The sequence below is a fragment of the Bombyx mandarina genome, chromosome 11 (genome assembly GCF_030267445.1).
Source record: "Bombyx mandarina strain Sakado chromosome 11, ASM3026744v2".
NCBI lineage: Eukaryota > Metazoa > Arthropoda > Insecta > Lepidoptera > Bombycidae > Bombyx > Bombyx mandarina.
The window spans coordinates 2,584,495-2,608,418 of NC_143218.1; the positions used below are offsets into that span (position 1 = coordinate 2,584,495).

The following is a 23,924-nucleotide window of genomic DNA, read 5'->3' on the forward strand; positions in this document are numbered from 1 at the left end:
ACTAAAGGATTCATAGTTTATTGTAAATGTCAGTATTCTTATAGTCAGATTTGTTAGGACTGTCTAATCAGAACGCGCTGGCACTAGTAGACAAAAGCTTCAAGAGCGCTGGTACAGGCCAAGAATAGCACGGCCCATCTGATGGTAAGTGGATACCATGGCTCATGGAAGTCAGCAATGTCAAGCTGCTGTCCACAAACCTTAAAACTATCTTAAATTATACACCCGTATACCGTAATGGCGACAATGGAAGCCGAAGCACACATCTCGGGATAAAATACTGTGATGCCCATGGGCACCAATAACGGCCACTGAGATCCGATCATAGGAACAGCCTACACAAACTATACGTGAACATAAAGCTTCACTAGATCAAAGCTCACCTTTACAAACGTGCGACTGCCTGCTCGCCGTCTCGCAGACCTTCGGCTGGGCTTTCGGCGGTTTCGCGACCGGCTTCTTCCCGTATTTGGAAGCGAAGAACTCCTCGACGGACTTCTTGGCTTTCTCGAAGGCCTTCCTACCGGTGTCGTCCAGGGTCGGGCTGCAGGTGTCGCATACGCAGTCGCTCGTCCACTTGCAGTCCGTCCTGGGGGTGTCGCAGGCCTCACCATCAGCTTTCTGCGCGGGTTTGGGCATCGTCTTGAAGGCGACGGCGTTGAGGGTCTGCTTCGCGTTCCTCAGCGCCTGAGCCGAGTACTTGGCCAGCTCCTCGGAGCTCTGGGTCTCGAGGACGATTTGCTCGCCGTCCTCGAAGGCCGCCTTCAGCGTCTCGACCAGTTCGCAGTCCAGCAGCTTGGCGTCGACGTTCGAGCAGATGGCGACCACGTGCTGCTTGTAGCTCTCCGGCACCGGTATACCCTTGCTGATGTACGACTTTATCGTGTTGAAGCTGTCCAGTAGAGCCTTCTCCCCCTTCGTGGTCAGCACGGCTTCGCATTTCGACAGAACTACTTCGTTTCTAGTCTTGTTATCTTCCGTCACTGGTTTCTCTGGTTTCTCTTCTCGCTTCGGTTTGGGCTCGACTTTGCTGGGCGGCTTAGCGCTGGACTTGCCGATTATCTTGCTCAGTCCCCTGGCCGCCACGATTTCTGCCTCGTTACTCTGACTGGGTTTCGTTGGTGGGTTGATTTTCGTGAAGGAATCCTTCATCTTCTCCTCGAAGTTGTCCAGCATGTACAGCATGACGAGCCACTCTTCGCTGGTGATGCTCTCCTTCGGAAGGGACTCCATGTAGGCTCGGTTCAGAGCCTTCAAGCGCTGCAGGAAGTACTGCCTCTTCTTTTTGTTTGTCTGGTTCTTCAGCTCGGGATTGCTGTCCGGCTTCTCGGCTTTCAAATCGGACATGTCCAGGATGATGTTGGCGGCGGTTTCCGGGTCGTTCTGTATCCAGGCAGCGAGCTGAACCGATTCGGAGCACCGTTTTACGACATCGAGATATTTGAATTTTAGACTTTTTACCGCGAAATCCTTCTCGGCCATCTTGGATAGCTTCATTATTAACAAGTCGAACGTGTTGCCGGCGGACGTGCTCAACAGTTTCGTGATCTGCTTGAGGGACTCCTTGGAGGCGGGACAGGATTCCGGATCCGAGTCCTCGTCCATGTCCGCGTTCCTGCGGTACTCGTCGATTTTCTCGACTATCTTGTCGGCGTCGTTCTCGCATTGCTTCACCGTCAAGTCCTGGATGAAGCCGTAGAACTTGTCCAGAACGCTTTCGATCTCGTGGGCGAGCAGCTCGCTGACCGGTATGCTCTTGACCTTGGTCGCGGCGTACTGCTTCCAGGCGTTGAACCGCGACTTGGCCATTTCGCGCATGAGCTCGTCCATGCTGAGCGCCTCCTTGACTGAATTCCCAAACGGCACCGTTGCTTCCGCCGGCATCTCCGAATTGAAGTACTTCTTCTGGAGCGAGAGCAGGTCCCTGCTCTCCTCCAGGCCCCTGGACGGTTCGGGGCTCTTGTTTTGTTTGCTGTCGAATTCGAAGACATTATTGGCGACGAACTGTGCGGAGACCGACAGCAGCATCTCCTTGTAGTCGTCCCTGCCGCCGCGCTTGAGGCAGGCGACGCTGCCCTCGTCCTTGAGCAGCTGCGTGATGTCGCGGCCGTCCAGCTCGACGGTGACGGTGCTGACGTCATCGCTCCGGAGTCGACGCGTCGTCTTGCGCTTGGCGGTGTTCTTTGTGACCTTGACGCTGTCCCTTATCTTGTTCAATTTCAATTCGCGTATCTGCTTGAGCGTCTCCGGCGTCAGCTGAGCGTCGCTGCCCAGCTCCGGCAGGCTGCTGACTATGGAGGCCAGGCCGGGTATCTCGAAGGGCGAGTTCGTGAACTCAGACAGTTGGCAGGCTATTGCCGGTGTGTTGGCCAATATTTGCGGCATGCTCTCGACCAGCTGGACGAGCCTCGCGTTGTGGGCGCCGGGATCCTCGCCGGGGCCGCCCGCCGGCTCATCGTTGAGCCTCAGCATGACCTCGCACATTTTCTCCAGGGACACATTATCGTTGCCGGGATCATTCTCGGTGCCCGTGTAGGAGTCTATTATATTCTGACATTCCTCCATGGCCTTCTTGATTTCCTGACCAAAGCTTCCATATTTCCTCTCGCCTTTGTCCGCGTTCTGTTTGGGCTCGGCCTGAGCTACGTCCACATCCAGTGCGGTCGGAGGAGGCTTTACATCCGCAGCGCTCTCGTTGGCAACGTCCTCTTTAATCTCATTTTTCTGCAGAAACTTATTGACCGGCAGCAGCCTCTGGGTCGACTTCGAGGAGAACACCGGCATGGGGCCCGCCGAGGTGGGCGACGGTTCCTGCAGCGGCGGGCTGACCGACTCGGGGAACTTGACCTCTGCTTCCTTATCGTTAAGGGCGAAATTGGCGAACTTGGCCAGGCACTCCTTCATGTCCTTGCAGAGCTCCGTTTCCTTCTCGCCTACAACCGTCTCGGTGTCGGTGTTCTCCTCTCTCTCGAGCGGGCACGCGTCGGGCGGCTCGGCTCCCGGCTTGGTGGCTTTGTCGTCGTCGTTTTTGAGTTCCATTGCGCGCGGACTTTTGTGCTTCAGCATGTGGAGTATTTTATTCGGTTTCGTGATTGATGGCGAGATCGGCTTCAGTTTGCGTTTCGGCGCGGTGGCCAGGCGCGGCAGCCGGGGGCTGGCCGGGCGGCGCTTGCGGCGGGGCACCTCCTCTAGCAGCGTCACGTTGTTCTCTGGTAGACTGTGGGAAATACGTACGAGTTTAATCACATCGTCCACAGTAGTGGGTAGGTACCACAGACCCGGGCTCTGCGGCTAAACTATAGCCGACGCCATACAACCTGACATTATCTATGGGCAACGATAGCCACTTAACGCTTCGGTGGAGCAACTCAAGTTAACTTTTCAAACTATGATAAACTCTTATTTATTTATTTAATTAGTTTTAGCGATAAAGAGATCATCAATTCAGAACATCGTCAAATCGACAAGAAGGTACATACGTGGTAAATGTTACCTCATTGATGACAAACAATGTTGCAATATTCCTACAATACTAAAAATAGTACCTTGAAATGAAATTACAAAAATTGTAAAATCCATGTTATCATACAATATGCATAATTTACGTCTGATTGGATTAATTTATATTAGGTTTTATTTGGTTAGATAATCACACCGGAATTTTCCAGTATAAGAGTTTTCCTGTAAGATAATTAGAAAAAAAAAATGAATGCGTGCAGCTTGGTGCAGGTGAAAGAAGTGAAACTTCTTTTGCGGTGTGTAGTATTGCGGTTTTCTTAATTTTTCAATCCTTAAAATCTCTCTTGTAATAGGGAATGCTGTGTATAATAGCTCGCCCTCTCCCTCTCTCCACGGTCGAGCGGTCTGCGAGACGCTCTGTTTATTTTCTTACTCTCGCTCTTCCTAACTTGTATCTTATCTCTCTAGCCATAACGAGTCTGTCGCGAATTAAGTTTTACTCTAAACGCGTCTAAAGAAGTTTCACTTCAAAAACACCCACTTCATGGCTTCTCTTATATTTTTAGTAATGAAATTGACAAAATAACCATAATAATAATAATAAAATAAACAACCCACCTCCCCTTCTCCTGTTTGAGCTGGTCCTCCAACCACATCCTCAGCCGGTGGTAGTAAAGCTGCTGATCCCGCATGTGCATCACTTTCCGTCGGACCTGTCCGAGGAATAGCAAACGTTTAGCGGATCAACATTCCAATGCTTCGGATCCACAGTTGACGGCTGTCAAAACTGACAGCTGTCAAATGTGGATTAAAAGGCGGGCCTTATAGTAACGACCTTGAACTAGACTTCAGATCGCGTCATCGGTGAAGTGGATGACGAAACGGAATAACAGCACCCCGCGCCTCTTCCTGTGGGCGTCGTAACGCCACCAAATGATTCGCCACATCCAACGTCACAGAGAAACAGCGCAGAAACAGAAACACTTTCTGTCCCGCTCTCGCATCGACCATATTCTCCCATCAAAACGGGGATCAGAATGTAATCCTGGCAATCCTGAATCCCGAACCCATCCAAAGTAGTACCTCGATATATAATATTATACCTTACACCGTTCGCAGAATGACGCTAATCTAATGACACTTAAATGTGGAAATCGCTCAAAAAATTTAGACTAAGTAATTTGACAGAGAATTGCGCATACACCCCTCTTTCGACCGTCAAGTAATAAATAAAACACCGGTTGGGAATAACTAGTCTGTGTGTTGCAGTTTGGAAGTTGGGCACAACATCACCGGTTCAGTGCAAGAATCGTTCCGACAGCACGCAATGGAATACAATTAACCGGCGTGCGGGTCGTTGACCCTACACGGGCCGCGCCGCTAGATACGTCACAGAACCGGTACCTCTTTGAACCTTTGCAGATGGTACTCGGGGCAGAGCGCGCGGCTGGCGGTGCCGGTGCTGGTGTTGGTGGGGGAGGGCGGGGGCGAGCAGGGCGCGGGGGGCGCGGGCGCGCGGCCTCCCACCAGCTGCATGCACACCTGCAGACGACCAGAACAGATCACGGCCTGCCGACATTTCAGAAAAAAACGAAACGCGCTTTAACGTCTAGTGCACGCTTACCGTCGATAGTTTTTTCTGCTTCCTGTACACCTGCAGCTGTCTCCGATGCACCTCGGGTAGCCTTCGGTACATGGCCATCAGCTTCCGGTCGACCTCGGAGAGGCCCAGGTCAACTCGCTTCCTGCAATTTAGATTTTCAACTTTTTCAACACTTTCGGACACTTTTTCAACTTGTCCTTTATACAAGATGGATGCTCCTTAGCTCTACCCTCCATTAGGTAAGCTAAGCCTGGGAGCTAGCTCCGAGCTCCCAGCACCGTCTAGTTTTAAACGCGTTCTAAACAGACCTTCCACATGTCCACGGCTCAAACGAAATATGCTTCTAACTTTTTTGTCTGTGGATCTTGTAGGTTGTATGATACTAAGTTCTCTAATGCTGACATGTTTTGTTTTACACTTGTATCATATAGAAAGTAAACTTCAATTTCTAAATTTCTCTTTTTTTTTTATTTGTTCACTCTCTACTTATATGTGATTTTGATGGTCGAAACATGTTTGATTATTGTTTTAGAGTTATTTTTTAAAATATTAAATGTTTATTTTTTACTGTTGGTTTCCCAAATAAATAAATAAAAAATCATTCATTTTACAAACACGCCTTATGACAAAATAATTCTTTGACCGTTCTCTCCGTTCTCGTTACTTCCGCTGACAACGCGAGCTGGCGCCTGATGCTTGCAGCCTACGTCATACATGCCACCTGAAGGCGACTGTGCAGCACACACACTTTTTTACTAGTTGTAGGACCTCATGTGAGTCTGCAGGGGTAGGTACCACCACCGCGGCTATTTCTACCGTAAAGCAGTAATGCGTTTCGGCTTGAAGGGTGGGGCAGCCGTTGTAACTATACTGAGACCTTATAATTTATATCTCAAGGTGGGTGGCGCATTTACGTTGTAGTAATCAATACCAGGTGGGCTGTGGGCTCGTCCACCCATCTAAGCAATAAAAAAACACATACACACACACACACACCTGGCCTCCTGGTCGCTCCTGCTGGGCGGCGCCGGCCACTCGTCGCAGTGCTTCAGCACCCGATCCATCAGCCTCTCTATGGAGGCTATCGACCGCATCAGGTGCCTGACGGTGCGGCACAGCTCGCCGGGCGCTTCGCCCTCGGAGCCGCCGGACTCCACGGCGGCGGCGGCGGCCAGCAGCAGCTCCGAGGCGGAGTCCAGCGACGACGAGGTGGAGAGCCCCAGCGACGCGGTCCCGGAATTCGCGTCCGAATCCGTTACAGTCAGAAATGAACCTGTGATGTAACACACGTGAGTCGATAACCTTAATCGCGCTGACAACATTAGCAACGTTTTTTTTTTTTTTGCGTTTGCCCTTACACTGCAGACGAGTGTTTTTTTTCCTACCTAAGCTGATGATAGCCTTGAGAGGCTATTTCAGCGTAACCTTAACGAGTATGTGAGCTCACGGGGCTCAAACCTGACGACGTTGCTAACACTGACCCTAGCAAGAGCAGTGCTTCGCAGAATCTACCACCGGATCGGAAACGCGACCCACTGATAGATCCAGCGAGAAACTCAATGGACTAGACGAGTGTACGGCTTGCCTAATGACTAGTAGTACTACTCACTATATACTACTACTAGCAGACCCGGCCACACGTTGCTGTGGCTAAGGTTTTTGTTTCTAAATAACACGTGGCCGGCTATGCTGATACCAAAAATCAACAAAGTAAGAACAATTGGATTTCACTGTATTGCGTTTACTACGAAATAAATTTCACTTATACTTTAGCCTCAGCAACACGTGGTGTTTATGCCATTCAATTGTAGCTTATGTGAAACGTTGGTATTTTTAACACAGCGCCATCTATGAGATATTAATGTCAGACAGTATTACAATTGTCTGTAAAAACTGATTTAAGGCGCCATCTGTTTGAGACTTAAAAAACTTACAATTAATAACAATAATCAAACATAAGAAATCATTTTATTGTTAATTAATAAATATTGCGACCATTAATCGAAATAAAAATCATCCTATGGCCTAAGTTGGAACAAAACACATATTTAAAATTTAAAAAAGTTAAAATCGGTTCAGTAGTTTAGGTGTCTATCGCGGACAAACAACGTGACGCGTAATTTATATATATTAAGATGTAAATAATAATAATAAAAAACGTATTTAAAAAAAAGTCCAACTCAAGATATTCGAAATTAAGAAAATCATTGTATCTCCATCGTTTTTTGATGCAAATTAGCCAACTTAAAATCTTTATGATCTAAAGTTGATTATAATAATTACATTAAAGAAATCGATCACATAGATATAAAAGATACAGAATGAGTTAGGTGTTTTCAAAAAAAAGAAACAAAATCTAGATTTTCGCTTTTCCCTGAGTTTGAAATGCCCTTATAAATATAAAATTGGGACCGAAGCACATAAAATAAGACTATTCATTTTTTTTGCGCTTTTATTTAATGAACGAATGAATGAATGAATGGTTTATTTTATTTAAGACAACAACAAGTCCATATGTGTATCATTGAAACATACTTAAAATTACCAAGCCAATCAAATATTATATATACTCACTATCGTCTAAATCAATCATATTCGAGTCGCTGCGTTCCGCTTCGTACTCCTTCTCCGAGTGCCTCGCGTCCACGTCACCGGGCGACCTGTCAACAAAACCAAACTCCGCTGAACCCTGATCCGGTCTACCGAGGCTCGATACCGGGGTTCTCCAACAAACAGCCGGTCTGAAACTGAACTGCATTACAAGCCAACCATTGAGCACTCAACGATTAATAACATGTGACGTCACGAGTTGTCTTTATCTTTTGACGTTACCTTACCAACTAATTATGTCTTTATGGGCGCAAACGCCACTATTGGCAGTGATTGGCATTGTAATGTATGGTTTGGTTTATTCTACGTTATTATTTACTTGTTGAAACTGTTATTCTGCCATGTTTCAGTGTTTGGCGGACACTGTTTTGGTGTGGGAGTGTTTAATGTTTATAAACACAAAGTACTGGACAAATAAATAAGTATTGGTAAAGCATAAATATTAATAATAGTTTATCCGGACTATATATGTACAGTATAAGCTATCGCCTCACTTGACTTCGATGACGTCTTCGGTCTGCACTTTCCCGCCTCGCGTTTCAGGCGGAACCTCCTTTAGTGTCTGCAAAAAATAAATAAAAAAAATAAAGTTATCTTCTTATATTTCATTCGTGAACATTTGTCATTTACTGGTGGTAGGACGTCTTGTGAGTCCGCACGGGTAGGTACCACCCAAGGGCGGATCCAGCTTTGGCGCCAGGAGGGGGTCACATAGTCGTGGGCAAGTTAAGAACTTATAATTTAATTTTGATAACAATAGATAATAAATAAATCATGATGTTCTTTAATTAGTCCAAGTTAGTTCAAGTCCTGGAACTAGCTCAAGGGGGGTCATGAACCCCATGACCCCCCCCCTGGATCCGCCGTTCGTACCACCACCCTTGCCTGTTTCGGCCGTGAAGCAGTAATGCCTTTCAGTTTGAAGGCTGGATCAACTGGTGTACTGTAAAAACTGAGAACTTAGAACTATTATCTCAGGGTAGACACCGACATTTACGTTATAGATGTTCATGGGCTCCAGCAACCACTTAACACCAGCTGGGCTATGAGCTCGTCCACCCGTCTAAGCCATATAAAAAAATAAAACTACATCCGTGAAATGCCAACTCAATACGTGCACACCGCTAATCTTATCAGAGCCACAGACGCTACTTACATTTCTGTGTTATTATTATAAAATGAACATCTGACAATTACCTCTAAAACTTCAACATTATCCTTTTCGTTGCTCGCCTCGTCGACAGCCTGCATCATTCCAAAAAACGATATCCTGAAAAAGGACTAAGCTTTAATAAAAGTTTCAAATCTGATGCTAGACAGGGAGAGCAATAGTTTGTCACGTCATTTCGGATCCTCCCGATCCACTAACGGTGCTTTTAGGTACCCCAAGCACCGGTCATCGTTCTCGTCGAACCCGTCGCTTGCGACGAAGGGCTCAGCAAGTAAATTAACCCACAGACACAGCCTACTGAGTTTCTATTTCTTTCTTTCTTCTCAGTGGGTCGCTTTTCCGATTTGGTGGTGTACTCTGCGAAGCACAGCTTTTGCTAGGGTTCGTGTTTGCAACGTCGTCAGGTTTGAGCTCCGTGAGCTCACCTACTAGTTAAGGTTACGCTGAAATACCCTCTCAAGGCTATCAAACATAGGTAGGGAAAAAAAAGTTTGTAGAGTGACGTCATAGTTCCCGTAGACATTGCAAAGTAAATTCGAGATGGCACGACGCCTCATCCGTTCAGGCCTGGGCCGTACGCTCGTCTGCCAGTACGGCAATTAAAAAAAATGTATCGAATAATATGGCGAAGAGATTGTTTACTAACTTGAGCAACTGTTTCCTTTGCTGAGCACAGAGCGTCCTTGGCGTTAGGCAGTCACACTTGTGCTTATAACTGGCCCATGCACTTACTGAAAAAAAAAAGACAATAATAATATAATTACAATACGAATATAATAAACATAGTCAAAGTCAATTAAATATTCATTATTAAGGACAACTCAACACCTAATGGTCAGATCTTGATAACCTTTAAAGGGAACCAAATGAGAATCGACAGCTTCAAAGTTAAAAAAACTAATCTTGAAAATCGGTTCACATAGAAAAAACTTTATAGAGCTTGAAATGGACAAACATTTTATATTTAAAGTACCAACTCATATAGGTTATTTGGAAATATCACCACTTGGTAGTGCAATAAGAGACAGACGGTTCTGTTGAAGGCAGCTGATCCTTCAAAAAGAATATTCCTAAGAAGATGAATGGTGATAAATATAATATATATTATAATAAGTAAGATAAGTATAATATACTTTCCATACAATATCTTGTTTAGTGCAAGACAGCTTGGGTTGAGAATTTGAATATAAAGTATCCCATGTGAATAAATTAATATCTGAACAAGATAAGTTTTAATGAATAACGTTAACATCTTTTTACAATCACCCCGCATCAGAGCTGAGTTTACTTAAAGTCACCTATGGGTACGGTGACCTTTTAAATCCATGGGCGACGGTAGCTACTAACCATTAGTTGGGCCGCATGCTCGTCTGCCTACAAGGGCAATAAATGAAAAAAATCCTATCCTATTAAATTACTCCTTTTCTATCCAGGATAACAGGGAATCCAGTTTTCAGATACGCTATCGATGGCAGGTCAGGCCGGGTATGTCAAACTCGAGTCTGAGTAGGTAGGAGGAATTCTATGATTAACATTTAATTCCGTTCAATTCCTTTGTATGAGCGCTCCTCTGCTGTCCTCCTATAACAAAGGCTTATTCGCTATCTTGCTAGGGTTCATGTTAGCAACGTCGTCAGGTTTGAGTCCCATGACCTCACCTAGTTAATGTTACGCTGAAATAGCCTCACAAGGCTCTCAGCTTAGGTAGGAAGTCTTAGTAACAAATGATCGTACGGTCTTTGGGCTTGGTGGTGGCGGCCATGTGCTGGAGTCGCGCGGCGGCGGCGGCTCGCTGGTGCGGCGCCAGGTAGCGCGCCAGGCGGGCCCGCGCCCCCCGCACCCACCCGCCGCTGCCCAGCACCTCCACCTGCACACACGACACGGCTACACGCTCTAGCCCACATACATGGACATCACCAGCCGACCCTACAGGACAGGGTATTGTTACGGGGTGGGTCTTGGTGGGGTAGGTCTAAATTTTCTCTTCACTACATAGTATAAAACAAAGTCGCTTTCTCTGTCCCTATATCCCTATGTATGCTTAAATCTTTAAAAATACGCAACGGATTTTGATGCGGTTTTTTTTAATCGATAGAGTGATTGAAGAAGAAGGTTTATATGTATGATAAAATCCATTAAATAGTGGAAAAATCAATAATAAATTACAGTTTCCGAAGCGAAAGCAAAATACGCTTTTGTAGAAAATAAAATAAAAAAATAGAAAATAGCTTTTAATAAATTTAAATTGTGTAAGAAAAAATGATTTTATTGTAAAAAAAAAGCGTGGGGTGCATGGTATCAGTAGTTATAAATATTTTATGAACAAATTTGAGTAGAAGGGTTATTTTGATAACATCCTGAAAAGCTATTATTATCCTATTATTTATTTTTCATTTTTTAGTTGAATTTAAATTTTTTCAATGTTTAATATTATAGGCGCGACAACGAAGTCCATATCAAAGGAAAATTGCTTGAACATAAATATATTATTTACATTTAACAAAAACTGCTTTTATATAAAGCCATGTGAAGTTCTCTTTGTTTACGCTAATACTTTTAAATAAATTATGAAAACTAATATTTTTTAATACATTATATAATAACACTGATATAAAAATTATCATGAAGAAGTCATCTCGCCATACTGCACGTGGTCAATGACCTCTCTCGTCAGCTGTTCAAGTGCGTGTCATTGACCCTCCTCGTCAGCTGATTCCGTGCGGGTCATTGACCCTCCTGATCAGCAGTTCCCCTGCAGGTCATTGACCCTCCTCATCAGCTGTTCCCGTAAAGCCCTACCTAATGCTTTGTAAAGCTAATCTCTAAAGCTTTACTCACCTTGAACGCAATTGTGGATGCTATTTTAAAATTTTCTAATATCTTACAGAAACGATCCACTGCATGTCTGGAACATAATAAGATTCGGTTTGCATATTTATTATATCAAAGATTATTAATATTATATAAGACGCACGCGCCAGACGAGACCAGAATATTAGTTGTTATCGTATGATTATAGTTTCCCCCCCAAATAGTCATTCACAGTTTGAATTTTAGGGCCAAACGTCGTTATAATATGCTCAATTGCAGAGAAACCGAAGTCAATTGGCGTTTCACTCCTTCGTTCGTCACGTTTAACCTGTGAGCTTCGATAATTACTTAACAATAGGAGAGTCGCATTCAGCCTATGGGGTTCAATAATCACTTAACAATAGATGAGTTGATTCAACCATGTGCACAAATAGAACTTATATCAAGGCCATAGGATACCTTTGATTGATTTTTTCATCCATAAAAACAACCGTACCTTCACAGTGTCAGAGAACAATGGGCTGTCTGTGAGTTACGGTGACTACTTACCATCAGGTAAGCCATGTACTTGTTTGCCTGTCAATCGCTTGTCAAGACACGGGTAATCAAATCACACATTTCACTATTTCTCTTGTATATTAATAAAATAAACACATTTGACAGTGATAATGTTACTTAATGCTGTTCATACATACAGGTCGTATATTGTTCTAACACGTTGACTTCCGTGTAGGCCACCGGTGCCCTACGCGGCGCACTAAAGTAATTAGGTATATCGATTTCTGTTACTAAGTTCTTCTTTTTTGCTAATATTTTAGTCTTTTAAGCCTCTTAGAAATAGATTCATTCTTAGTATCTTCAGATTCATTTTTCCCAGAGTCTACTAGATATTCCGTGCTTTAGTAACATGATCGAAAAGAGAAACCGATATAATTACTTTAGTGCGCCACGTAGAGCACCAATGACCTACATACATGGCAGTCACCGTGTTAACTCTTGTTTTTCAAATCTGGTCCCAGCCTACGTGCGGACCGTGGACCGTGGACCACACTCGAATTCGTAGTATCGTCGCTTCACAATACTCATTAAATTTTCAATAACGATACCATTCCCTGACATACATATATAAATTTATACGCACTCTTTGTCCATTGGCTGATCGTAGCTTCGACACAGACATATCTTGTCGACTATCTGTTCTGTTGTCTTGCTCTCCTTTGCCAGACGTATCAACTGCTCGTACACAATGGTAGCTCCGGCTGGAATTAGACAATTTTTTTTTATACACAGCAAAGAGACCAAGACGATTTTCATTTTAAGAAAAAACTAAACGATAATCTTATTAGTGAAAATTATTATCATATAATTGATTTTCTTAGGGACGACATTGAAAATAAATGGATTTTTTAATTATTAGTTGAATTATGTATGAATGAATGGCAAATTATATAATATTATAACATCTTGCAAAAATACTGACAATTACATGACCAAACCCGAAACTAAACATTACTGATATTCATATTTAGAAGCGTTCGCTAGTTCCAGTTTTAAGTATGACACAGTCGTTGAACTACCCAAAGTCGATTCGCGACTATTTCCCTGCTACAGTGACGTCACAGACGATTAAACACGTCACCCCAGATAAACATACAGACATGCTCGGTCGGTTGCGGCATCAACAATTATTAGCGCACCATTAGACAGGTGCGTATAAGCGCTCCAAATCTGACGGTGTTTCGTAACAAATATATTGAAGTTCTAAGGCGACACACAATACTAACGCCTGTGCAAGTGCCCTGCGCTTCGAATCGGCACCCTTCATCCAATATCGATAAGCCGTAAAACATGATGATATTTGTACTAAATGTACCCTGCATAAAATTTATAAGCAAAAAAGTTTTTTTTTTATTCCTTAGATGGGTGGACGAGCTCACAGCCCACCTGGTGTTAGGTGGTTACTGGAGCCCATAGACATGTAAGTTTTAAGGTCTCAAGTATAGTTACAACGGCTGCCCCACACTTCAAACCGAAACGCATTACTGCTTCACGGCAGAAATAGACAGGGTGGTGGTACCTACCCGTGCGGACTCATAAGAGGTCTTACCACCAGTATCATATACATTTAATTTTCTCAAGATAAATAAATATTTGCGTCCGTAAACTGCCAGTAATTTACTGCCAGTAACTTCACTTAAACAGAGAGAAGTGCACTTTTGCCAAAGAAAGGGTCCGTTATCTGGGCCACGTCATCACTCCAGACGGTGTGTCTCCTGACCCTGAGAAGGTCAGTGCTGTCCTTAATATGCTGGAACCATCTAATCTAAAACATTTAAGAACTTTTCTCCAAACATGCTCTTGGTTCAGGAAGTTTATTCCAAACTTTTCAAAGATAGCAGAACCGCTTACTCGACTCACCAAGAAGAATTACACATGGAGCTGGGGACCTGAACAAACACAGGCATTCAAAGAATTGAAGCGTCTACTGACCACGGCGCCCGTACTTGTTCAAGCGAATTTTAAACAACCCTTAGTATTGCGTACCGACGCGAGCAACTATGCACTTGGCGCAGTTTTAGCTCAAGGGGAAGGCAAGGACGAAAGGCCTATCGAGTATGCTAGCCGCCTACTCACCGCAGCGGAGCGCAACTACTCTACTACAGAACGGGAAGCGCTTGCTGTAGTCTGGGCCGTGGAGCGTTTCAGGCCATACCTCGACGGCCAACCAATTATTATAGGCAGTGACCACCAACCCTTGCGTTGGTTGCTTTCTTTAAAGTCTCCTGCTGGTAGGTTGGTCCGTTGGGCGCTTAAACTCCAAGAATTTGACATCAGATTCGAGTACACCCCAGGAAAAGCTAACGTTGTCGCTGACACGTTAAGTAGACCGATCTGTTCCAACGAAACACAAAATAACTGCGGCATCTGTTCTGTCATTTGCGACCTGCCCACCAAGTCACCTACCCAGTTACGTCAAGACCAGTTGACTGATCCGGAAATACAGAAGATCGTCACAGAACTGGAAGGAGTGGATGAACTTGCTGCTAAAAGATGGTCAGAAAGAGGATTTCTAATGGAACAAGGTGTTTTATATCGACTTAATCCGGATTCTGATGCCGAGGCCCCACGTTGGGCGCCAGATATAGTGAGGGGTAGATCTCAGGGGTATTTAAAACTATGGGTTAGTCACCAGTATCGAACTTCGAATTTTAATCTTCCTTTAACACAAACAATTTTAAATTTTATACAATAAATACATTTAGACGCGGGCGCACGCTATTCACACTCAAAACGGAAGCGCCCGGAACATAGATTATACACTGTTAAAAAGATCGACATAGATGCTAACTATGTATAGCGAGCGGGCATACGGCCGCGAGAGTGACGTACCGGTCGGTTTGCTACAATAGCAGATTTACCGGCGTTGCTCGTGGCTTGAAACAACAAGCATAAGTGTTCAGATGAAAAATCATCAGAAATGTATTCTACACATTTTCAGCCACCTTCAGGTCACTTACCGTCCTCGTGGGACATGAGGACGGCCCTCAGTCTGGGCAGGTCCCAGTGAGCGAGATGGCACGTGGTCTGTCCCGCTTGCACGCCCAGCGACCTGACCACGCCGACCGCAGCAGCGCTCAAACCACCTGGATTCAGATGCATTACAATATTATATTTAAGGTTCAGGTCAGCTAGGTAAGGTAAGGCCATCTGTCAATTAATGTGAAACAAAATAAAATTTATTAGCTTAGGCGTGACAGTAGAAATTAACTATATATTATTACATGAAGCAAAAACTGTGTACCCCTTTTTACCAAAATTACGCGGACGGAGGAGTATGTAATTTCCCACACTTATAGAAAATATAGAGGAGTGCACAGTGCTAATATTTTTTTTAAAATAATGCATACAAAATACATTAACCTACAAAGAAAACATTACACACACTAACATGTTTTTCACACACACACTCTAAAGACTATTATATATTTTGTATTGTATATATATTTTGTTTATTGTTAAAGTCTGTGGTCAAGTGGAGAATAGATTAATATTGATTTCTTTAATATTATTTGTTTAAAGTTGTAACCTTAGCGAATTTTTTTTAAATTTTTTTTATTGCCTTTGTAGGCAGACGAGCATACGGCCCACCTGATGGTGAGTGGTTACCGTCGCCCATGGACTTCAGCAATGCCAGGGGCAGAGCCAAGCCGCTGCCTACCGCTTAATAGTCTCCACAAGCCTCGTTTGAAGAAGGACATGTCATAGTGCTCGGGAAACACCGTGGAGGGGAGCTCATTCCATAGCCGGATGGTACGTGGCAAAAAAGATCTCTGGAAACGCACTGTGGATGACCGCAGTGGCTCCAGGTAGTATGGATGAACTCTACTCCGGTGGCGGGCGGTGCGATGGTAAAAACGAGACGTTGGTATCATCTCGAACAATTCCTCAGAGCACTCCCCATGGAACATGCGGTATAAAATACAGAGGGAACCGAAGTCCCTCCGCAGACCCAAATCTGTGATTAAAGAAGTTAAAGTCTTTGACATCTTATCCTTTAGGCCACGTCGACGTCCTACCACCACCAGTAAGACTAGTACATATATATAGACGGCGTACCGTGCGCCAGCGACCAGACCAGGTCTCGTATGAAGACTGCCAGGGCGGCGCTGTTGTTGGCCGTGCAGAGACACAGGCGGCAGTGACACCCGAACCTCGCGCGGTACACCCAGTCCTCAGACACTCGCTCCACGGACCTGAAGTACAAAATGTACAAATTTAAGTATCTTAAAACATCTAAGCGATAGGCAGCGGTCTGGCTAGGCCCCTGACATTGATAAGGTCCATGGACGACAGTAAACACTCACCATCAGGTGGACCGTATACTCGTCTGCCTACAAGGGCAATAAAAAAAATTGTGTGACGCCAGAGCGATAGCTATATGACAGAGAAAGCTATATGACAACACGAGATATATGATAAATGCCTGAATCTCGCTTGGGACAATTTCAAGATAGGCTTACATATATACAAGTTCTGAACAACATCATTCTATTAACCCACAGACACAGCCCACTGAGTTTCTCGCCGGATCTTCTCAGTGGGTTGCGTTTCCAATTCTCTGATAGATTCTGCGAAGCACTGCTCTTGCTAGGGCTAGTGTTAGCAACATCTTCCGGTTAACGCCCCGTGAGCCCACCTACTCGCTCAGTCAGTGATGCTGGTATAACCGCTCGAGGTAAGCAGCATAATTAGGAAAGAAGAAAAAATAAAAAACATTCAGACAGTCTGTCTATTGTGCAATCTCACCGGCTCAATGGAAGATCTTCCTTTCGTCATGAACACTGACAAATCAAATGGAAGTAGCATTGGTCAATAGACTGATTGTTTATTTTTATACTTATCTGTCAAACCTATCTCGACTGAAATAGGCAGAATAGCCCTACAAATATTAACTTAGGAAAATTAGTATACATTAAGATCCGGACGCAGACTTCTCGCTCATGGTCACTGGCCCTGCTACCTACACATGCCGAGTACTCACATGTCGGCACCGATGAGCGTGTAGACCAGGGCGCTGATCTCGCACCAGGAGTGGTAGACCCCGAGCAGCCACTCCGGGACCGGCTCGAACTCGCGCACCGCTACATCCGTTTCCGCTTCTGCAATGTCAGCGCTAACTTACACTTGAGCACTTAAAGCTTTAATTTAGCGTCCCCCTACTATTTGCGTTGATAATCCACAATGCTGAGGGTCGTGGCTAATAACTTTCTCCTGGGATATTCTGAGCTAGGCCTGTCTATCATCAGCTGCACGGATGGCATTCTAGACCGAGGGGTAAAGACTATCTGTACCAACCAGCGCATTGGATTTCTGTCTCAAGGGCCTTCTTCCATGAACGTTTAACATTAATAACATTTAATTAATCTCATTTAACGTCCATAATTAGGTAATTTGAAGATAGGATATCTTATGACATCAGACATGTTACTGAAATAGTCTAGCTTTTATGCCGAAAAAAATCTCATTCACATGTTTCTAATATGTATGCATTCTAGAAACATGAGAATGAGATTTTTCTTTCATATGTATGCATCATATGTATCATATGTTTGATATGTATGTATTCTTACACACGCGTTTGTGTATTTTTGTTATATAGAGAGAGATATTTATTTTTATGTATATACAGACCGCATATGTAGTGAAGCAGGGCGGCTTCCTCATCAGGCGACACCGGCGGCTCCTCGAACTCAAACGAATCCATGTGAGACAGACTGTAACGAAAAAAGTGTATAATATTAGTCACAATAGCAAGTCGGACTAAAACCACACAAAAAATATTAATTTTATCTTAGCTGTCAGAATATTAAGCAAAAATGATATAATTATTGTGACGTTATATATTCTTGATGCGTGTGAAAATTTACAAGTCAATGGGACATCCCGAAGCCGGTGAAAATGAAGTTCGAAGATTCAGTCATATACATAGACTAGCCTTACTCGCCCGCTTAGCTTGGCATTTAAAATTAACATTATTATTGTCTGTCATTATTATTAGTGAATCCAACACTCATATAAATATTAGCCATCCATTAAGTACATATATTTTCTACATGGATATTTAGTTTCAAGTCAATCAGATTCATGGTTCAGTAGTTATAATGGAACATCCGTTAAAAGCACTGTATTATTATATATTAGTATAGATGTGGGATTTATAGTCTATTGAAATGATAGATGGGCATGCTAGATGTATCAGAAGGCAATGAATGAGTTATTTAAGTCATTTGTGATTGGTAGATGAATGTACTGGAACAATTGAAGAAACGAGTGGTCTGAGAGCTTATTGAGGGATGAACGGTTTAAGGGACATTTATCTTTGTAATTAAAGGTCCCTTTAATTTGGTATCAGCATCAACTGTTCGACGTTTTTAATTTTGAACTTCAATTAAGTTTACTCCCGCACAATAACATCACAAGGCAAGGAAAACTTACGCATGATGAGGCTGCAAGGGAACTTCGTCAGCTAAAGGATTGCTGTCGCGGGCGTTCTCCTCCGCTGAAGCCAGCAACTGGAAGATAAAGAAAAGTTATATTCAACCATCTTCAGCAAGTCAAATGGCCGCAGCCGGCTAAGACGTTTTTCGTGCAAACTACCGCCTATTTAAAAAAAAAAAAGATTTGTTAACTTTGACCCATGATATCACATATAACGAACTAATATTATCTGAAATAGTTTAATACATTTTACATATGGATAAGTTTACATATGGACTTGTTGTTGCCTGAAATAAATATTAAATAAAATAATTAAAAATACTAAGTTTCTTATCTATCTCCAGTCCATAATGAACAAGCTAAGAAGTATGTTATGCATTTTATTTTCTGTGTTTTTCGGGATGGTAGGTAAGGAATATGTGTGAACCAACACTACACGCCTGCTTATTCAAAGGTCTGACCCGTGCAAGGTGGTAAATTTAGGTGGAAAATCAATAATAGTGTTTTGCGAGTACAACCACCTTTGGTAGTAGTGGAGAGTATTATGAACATGGACTTTTTTTTATTGCCTAGATGGGTCGAAGAGTTCACAACCCACCTGGTGTTAAGTGGTTATTGGAGCCCATAGATATCTACGACGTAAATGCGCAGAGATAGGCAGGGCGGTGGTACCTACACGCGCGGACTCACAAGAGGTCCTGCCACCAGTAATGACGTAAATTATCATTTTGCGGGTTTGATTTTTATTATACGATATTACTCCTTAACTGTGGAAGTCAATCGTGAACATTTGTTGAGTACGTATTTCATTAGAAAAATTTGTACCCCTCTGAGATTCGAACAATGGTGCATCGCTCAACACTAATGCACCGCACGTCTTATCTCTTAGACAACGATCCTGCCTATTGCTGCTATGGTTTAACTACCGCCATGTGACCACAGTGCTGACACCTATAATGTATATCACCTGCAGTATATCCTCGTGTCTAATCAGGAATCGCTCAGGGGCATTGTTCGCTGATGAGACCTGCTCGCTCAGCAGTGGAAGCAGGTACTGTCCCAGCGCTGGTGCCTCCACCTGAAAAACGTAACAGCGATCTTTGAGCTCATCAAATATAATGCTATAATATTTTTTTTGGAGTGCAACTTCTTTAGAATCGTTGTGATTTCAAACTCGATGAAACGAAAAAATAAGTCCATAGAGACAGTTTAATACAGCGCCATCTATGAGATTTTTTAATACTAACGTGCGTATGAAACCTCTTGTAGTGAATTTTAATTTAGGATTATACGTGAAGTTAAATATCATTTCACAGAGGGCGCTACCTCATACTATAAAAACTGATTTACAATAATTTTTTACTAATGACAAAATTTTACACATACTTAGACATTTAAGATAATTGTATTTGAATTTTCGAAGGTTTCACTTCTACCACGTGTGAATTGCACACATGTATTTTTATCTTTATTTAAGGAGATTATTCAACTAGTGAATATGCCACTCCATTGTGCAACAAAAGAGAGTAACAGAATAATTATATAAAAAAATAAAGGAAACTGTTATCGTCTCTGAAGGCCCACCAAAACTATTTTATAAAGTGACTTAGCTATTTCGGATTCCGGAAAGGCTAATACGTAATTTACACCTCCAACTTGTCGAAAATCTGTATATTTTGCAAAGAATTGCTGTCTCAAATCATAATGCTATCATTTCTAAGCACTAGTAGCTTCATAAGCTGATGCATATATGATGAGATATTAAGTATATAGTATATGTAGGGGCAACGTCACTATTTAATTAACTAAAAAGAGTTAGTTAGCTTTTTTTTTTTTATTGCTTAGATGGGTGGACGAGGTCACAGCCCACCTGATGTTAAGTGGTTACTGGAGCCCATGGACATCTACGACGTAAATGCGCCACCCAAGTTGAGATATAAGTTCTAAGATCTCAGTATAGTTACAAGTTAGCTGTTTCCTTAATGTTAAATATGTCAACAACTGTTTAAGACTGTATTCAAGTGTATTCATGACTAATGCCCGTATCTTTAGACGTTTCGTAAAATAGTCCTCCACTCTTAACTCATCCGATGATGCTCGAGAATCCCCTCCAAACTTACTCGAGTTTGGTATTTTTAGTCGACCATTACAATATTCCTCAACTGTCCTCGAGCGAAGTAATAATGATGAAAGTTTGATCAAGCTAGCATCAAACCCATAGAGTTCTGTAGTCTATGGTCATTGTTTAATGTCAAAGTCAAGCTGCCGCTGTCTGTTTGACACTAGATGAACTTGTTTGATGTTTTGGTTGCTGAGTTATTCGTAAATATGTGTGCGTGCGGTAAATCTGAAAGTGTATTATTTATTTTCTAACCTATTATTATTTTAGATTTCGGATCCGGCTTTGTATTTTTATTCGCCGCTTTTGCGTGATTTTGGTTGCATCGTGTTGTTGAAGTGCTTTTCCACAACCACCAGTTTATTATTATATAAATAAAACTTATAATCGCATTGACTTTATTTATCAGGTAGTAAGCAAAATATGTCTCTTATGTAGGTAAATAAAATAAAGAGTTTCAAATGTCTAACCTCGAACTATTTACTTTATTAATAAATATTATCAAACTTAAATTATCAAAATATGCGGGAATCATGCACAGATGCAGGCCATTGCACAACAATATCATATATTTCCATTTGCGGTCCGGTCCACATACTATTTGGACATTGATAGAAAACCAGCCTTGAGGAACGTTCAAGGTACGTCGCGACGTACCTTGACTTGACAGTTCGCTTACTTCACTCCGGTTAGGAAAATTTTCCAAGGACGTTTGAGTGGAGTTTATTTTTACGACTAATCATACCAAAACGCGCGTTGGAGGTTGAGTCGAGTCGAGTTAAGCTCGTGTAAACGACTAAAGATACGGGTGTAAGTGTGGGTACACTTTCTACTATAAACATGGTGACTATTGTCGCACAAAACATTCTGGCTCGAACAGTCGAACGGAGCGGAGCTCACTGTTGATATCGCTGTACACTTGGTTTGCATCTATCATTTAAATAAATTAAAACATTATACATACCCCTTCTTTGTACTCTAAATCAATATTAGTGGGATGTGATTCTGCAACAGATGAACTGTCTGATGAACCTGAAATGATTTTTTTATATTGACAATCTCCCTTTATTTTTATTATGATATGGAAGAACAGGCTCACGGCCCGCCTGGTGTTTAGTGGTTACCGGTGTCCATAAACAACAACCAGGACATCAAAGCCGTCACCCACCTTCAGACTTGAGTTCTTTTGTTCATTATGTTTTAGTCTTTTAGGTCTCTTACAACTAGATTCATTCTCAGTATCGTTCGGATTCGTGTCTCCCAGAGTCTACTGGATATTCCGGCGCCTTAGTAACAGAAATTGCTTTAGTGCGCCGCGTAGGGCACCGGTGACCTACAAGGCAATCAACTGTCTTCGAATTAAAGCCGGTGCACTCACATGCATCTTCTAGTTCTGTCCATTGATCGTCGGAGTCCGAGTCGGCGCCGACGTCGGACGCGTCTGAGGCGGGGTCGGCGCCGCGCCGCCTCACGCCAGCCGCGCGGCGCGCCGCTTCGCTGCGGCGACGCGACATCTGCACGACAAGGCCACGACAACGTCACGACAACATTAGACACGGGTTCCCGATATTCAACCGATATTTAAAACGATAAGGAAGGTGTGAAGTGACAAGATAAAGAATGAGTATATCAGAGGAAGTGTGAAAGTAGCCCAGGTGATTGACAAATTAAAGAGCGGACGGTTAGCGTGGTATGGACATGTGATGCGTAGAGAGGAGATGCATGTGACTAGGAGGTGTCTGGAAATGGTAGTGCAAGGTAGAGATCGACCGAAGAAGGCATGGATGGAGTGTATGAATGACAATATTACAGAGAAAGGAGTGAGTGTTGAGATGACGGCTGATAGAAGAGAATAGAAGAGAAAAATTAGCTGTGCCGACCCCACCTAGTGGGATAAGATGTGGAAAAAGAAGACCTAAAACGTGATATTTATGAGCCCGTTAACAGTGCTTGTGTTAACATCGAGAGATGAAGAAAGGCCGTTTGGTTTAAGCGACTATTTTTTTTATTTTCCTTCCTACCTAAGCTTATAGCCTTGAGAGGCTATGTCAGCGTAACCCTAACAAGTAGGTGAGGTCACAGAACTCAAACATGACGACCTTGCTAACACTAACCCTAGTAAGAGCAGTGCTTCGCAGAATCTACCACCGGATCGGAAACTCGCCGAACCCTTCGTCGCAAGCGACGGGTTCGACGAGAACGATGACCGGTGCTTGTGGTACCTAAAAGCACCGTTAATGGATCGGGAGGATCCTAAGCGGCATGTTTATGGCGACGTCAGCAATTTGTTTACCATTCGGTCCACAGGATCGGGAATGTTTAAACGACATTTTTGAGAGCGATGTAAAGTTTAAAATTTGGAAAAAAATATCATTAACAAAAACACTTCTTTAGCTGTGTATTTGAACAGGGTTAAACTTAATTGAAGTTCAATTGAAAACATCGAATTGCTGATACTGATACTAATAACAAATAAAACGGACCTTTAATTACAAAGATAAATGTTATGTATTTGGCGAAATGCCGCTTCAACCAAATAACCTTTCACTCCTCGATATGACGTGTTGTACAAATTTCCACTTGCCTCTTTGCCTTTAGCTATAGGTCGGCGCCTTGGTAAGCGTTGCGGCCTCGTGGGGACTCTCTGTCGGCCTCTGCTGCAAGACCATGATGATGACGAGGACCCACTGCCGGAACCACGATGGCCCATCAGCTGCAAAGTTAAAAAAAGCAACGTGTCAGTTTGATAAAACAAACCCTGAACTTAGTGGATAGACGCTTCAGATAGCGGCTTCTAAACGTTGCAGACTTCACGTAAACGCCTCAAACGCCACAGAAACATTTTTAACCGACTTATAAAAAGGAAGTGCTCAAGTCGACTGATTTATTTTTAATGTCTGTTAACTTAGAACTAAAAGATGTACACGGACCAGGTGACAAAGTACGAACCGACCGCTCACACGTGTACATGAAATAGATGACGAATGAAACTAAAACTTTTTTTACTGGTGGTAGGACCTCTTGTGAGTACGCGCGGGTAGGTACCACCGCCCAGCCTATTTCTGCCGTGAAGCAGTAACGCGTTTCGGTTTGAAGGGTGGGGCAGCCATTGTAACTATACTGAGACCTTAGAACTCATATCTCAAGGTGGG

General features: G+C 43.2%; 2 protein-coding genes across 3 annotated transcripts in view; both read right to left on the reverse strand.

Moving 5' to 3' along the window:
* The window catches only part of LOC114245968 (calmodulin-like protein 4), a 122,370-nt gene that overhangs the window by 81,596 nt on the left and 16,850 nt on the right, over positions 1-23,924 (reverse strand). The gene's annotated exons all lie outside the window — the stretch shown is intronic.
* Positions 1-23,924, reverse strand: part of LOC114245538 (uncharacterized) — a 54,340-nt gene that overhangs the window by 25,161 nt on the left and 5,255 nt on the right. Inside the window, exons 2-22 of one of the 2 annotated variants that reach the window (XM_089731358.1) lie at positions 23,357-23,485; positions 22,151-22,286; positions 21,737-21,804; positions 19,621-19,731; positions 18,651-18,727; positions 17,847-17,929; positions 17,197-17,314; positions 16,272-16,408; positions 15,173-15,298; positions 12,796-12,913; positions 11,682-11,748; positions 10,578-10,710; positions 9,490-9,574; positions 8,870-8,942; positions 8,167-8,234; positions 7,637-7,722; positions 6,059-6,335; positions 5,084-5,204; positions 4,864-5,001; positions 4,078-4,172; positions 384-3,217 (exon numbers count right to left, since the gene is read on the reverse strand). In XM_089731358.1, coding sequence (XP_089587484.1) covers positions 384-3,217; positions 4,078-4,172; positions 4,864-5,001; positions 5,084-5,204; positions 6,059-6,335; positions 7,637-7,722; positions 8,167-8,234; positions 8,870-8,942; positions 9,490-9,574; positions 10,578-10,710; positions 11,682-11,748; positions 12,796-12,913; positions 15,173-15,298; positions 16,272-16,408; positions 17,197-17,314; positions 17,847-17,929; positions 18,651-18,727; positions 19,621-19,731; positions 21,737-21,804; positions 22,151-22,286; positions 23,357-23,485 — 5,080 coding nt within the window. The remainder of the gene's footprint in view (positions 1-383; positions 3,218-4,077; positions 4,173-4,863; positions 5,002-5,083; positions 5,205-6,058; positions 6,336-7,636; positions 7,723-8,166; positions 8,235-8,869; positions 8,943-9,489; positions 9,575-10,577; positions 10,711-11,681; positions 11,749-12,795; positions 12,914-15,172; positions 15,299-16,271; positions 16,409-17,196; positions 17,315-17,846; positions 17,930-18,650; positions 18,728-19,620; positions 19,732-21,736; positions 21,805-22,150; positions 22,287-23,356; positions 23,486-23,924) is intronic. The other variant, XM_089731359.1, reaches the window with a different exon arrangement.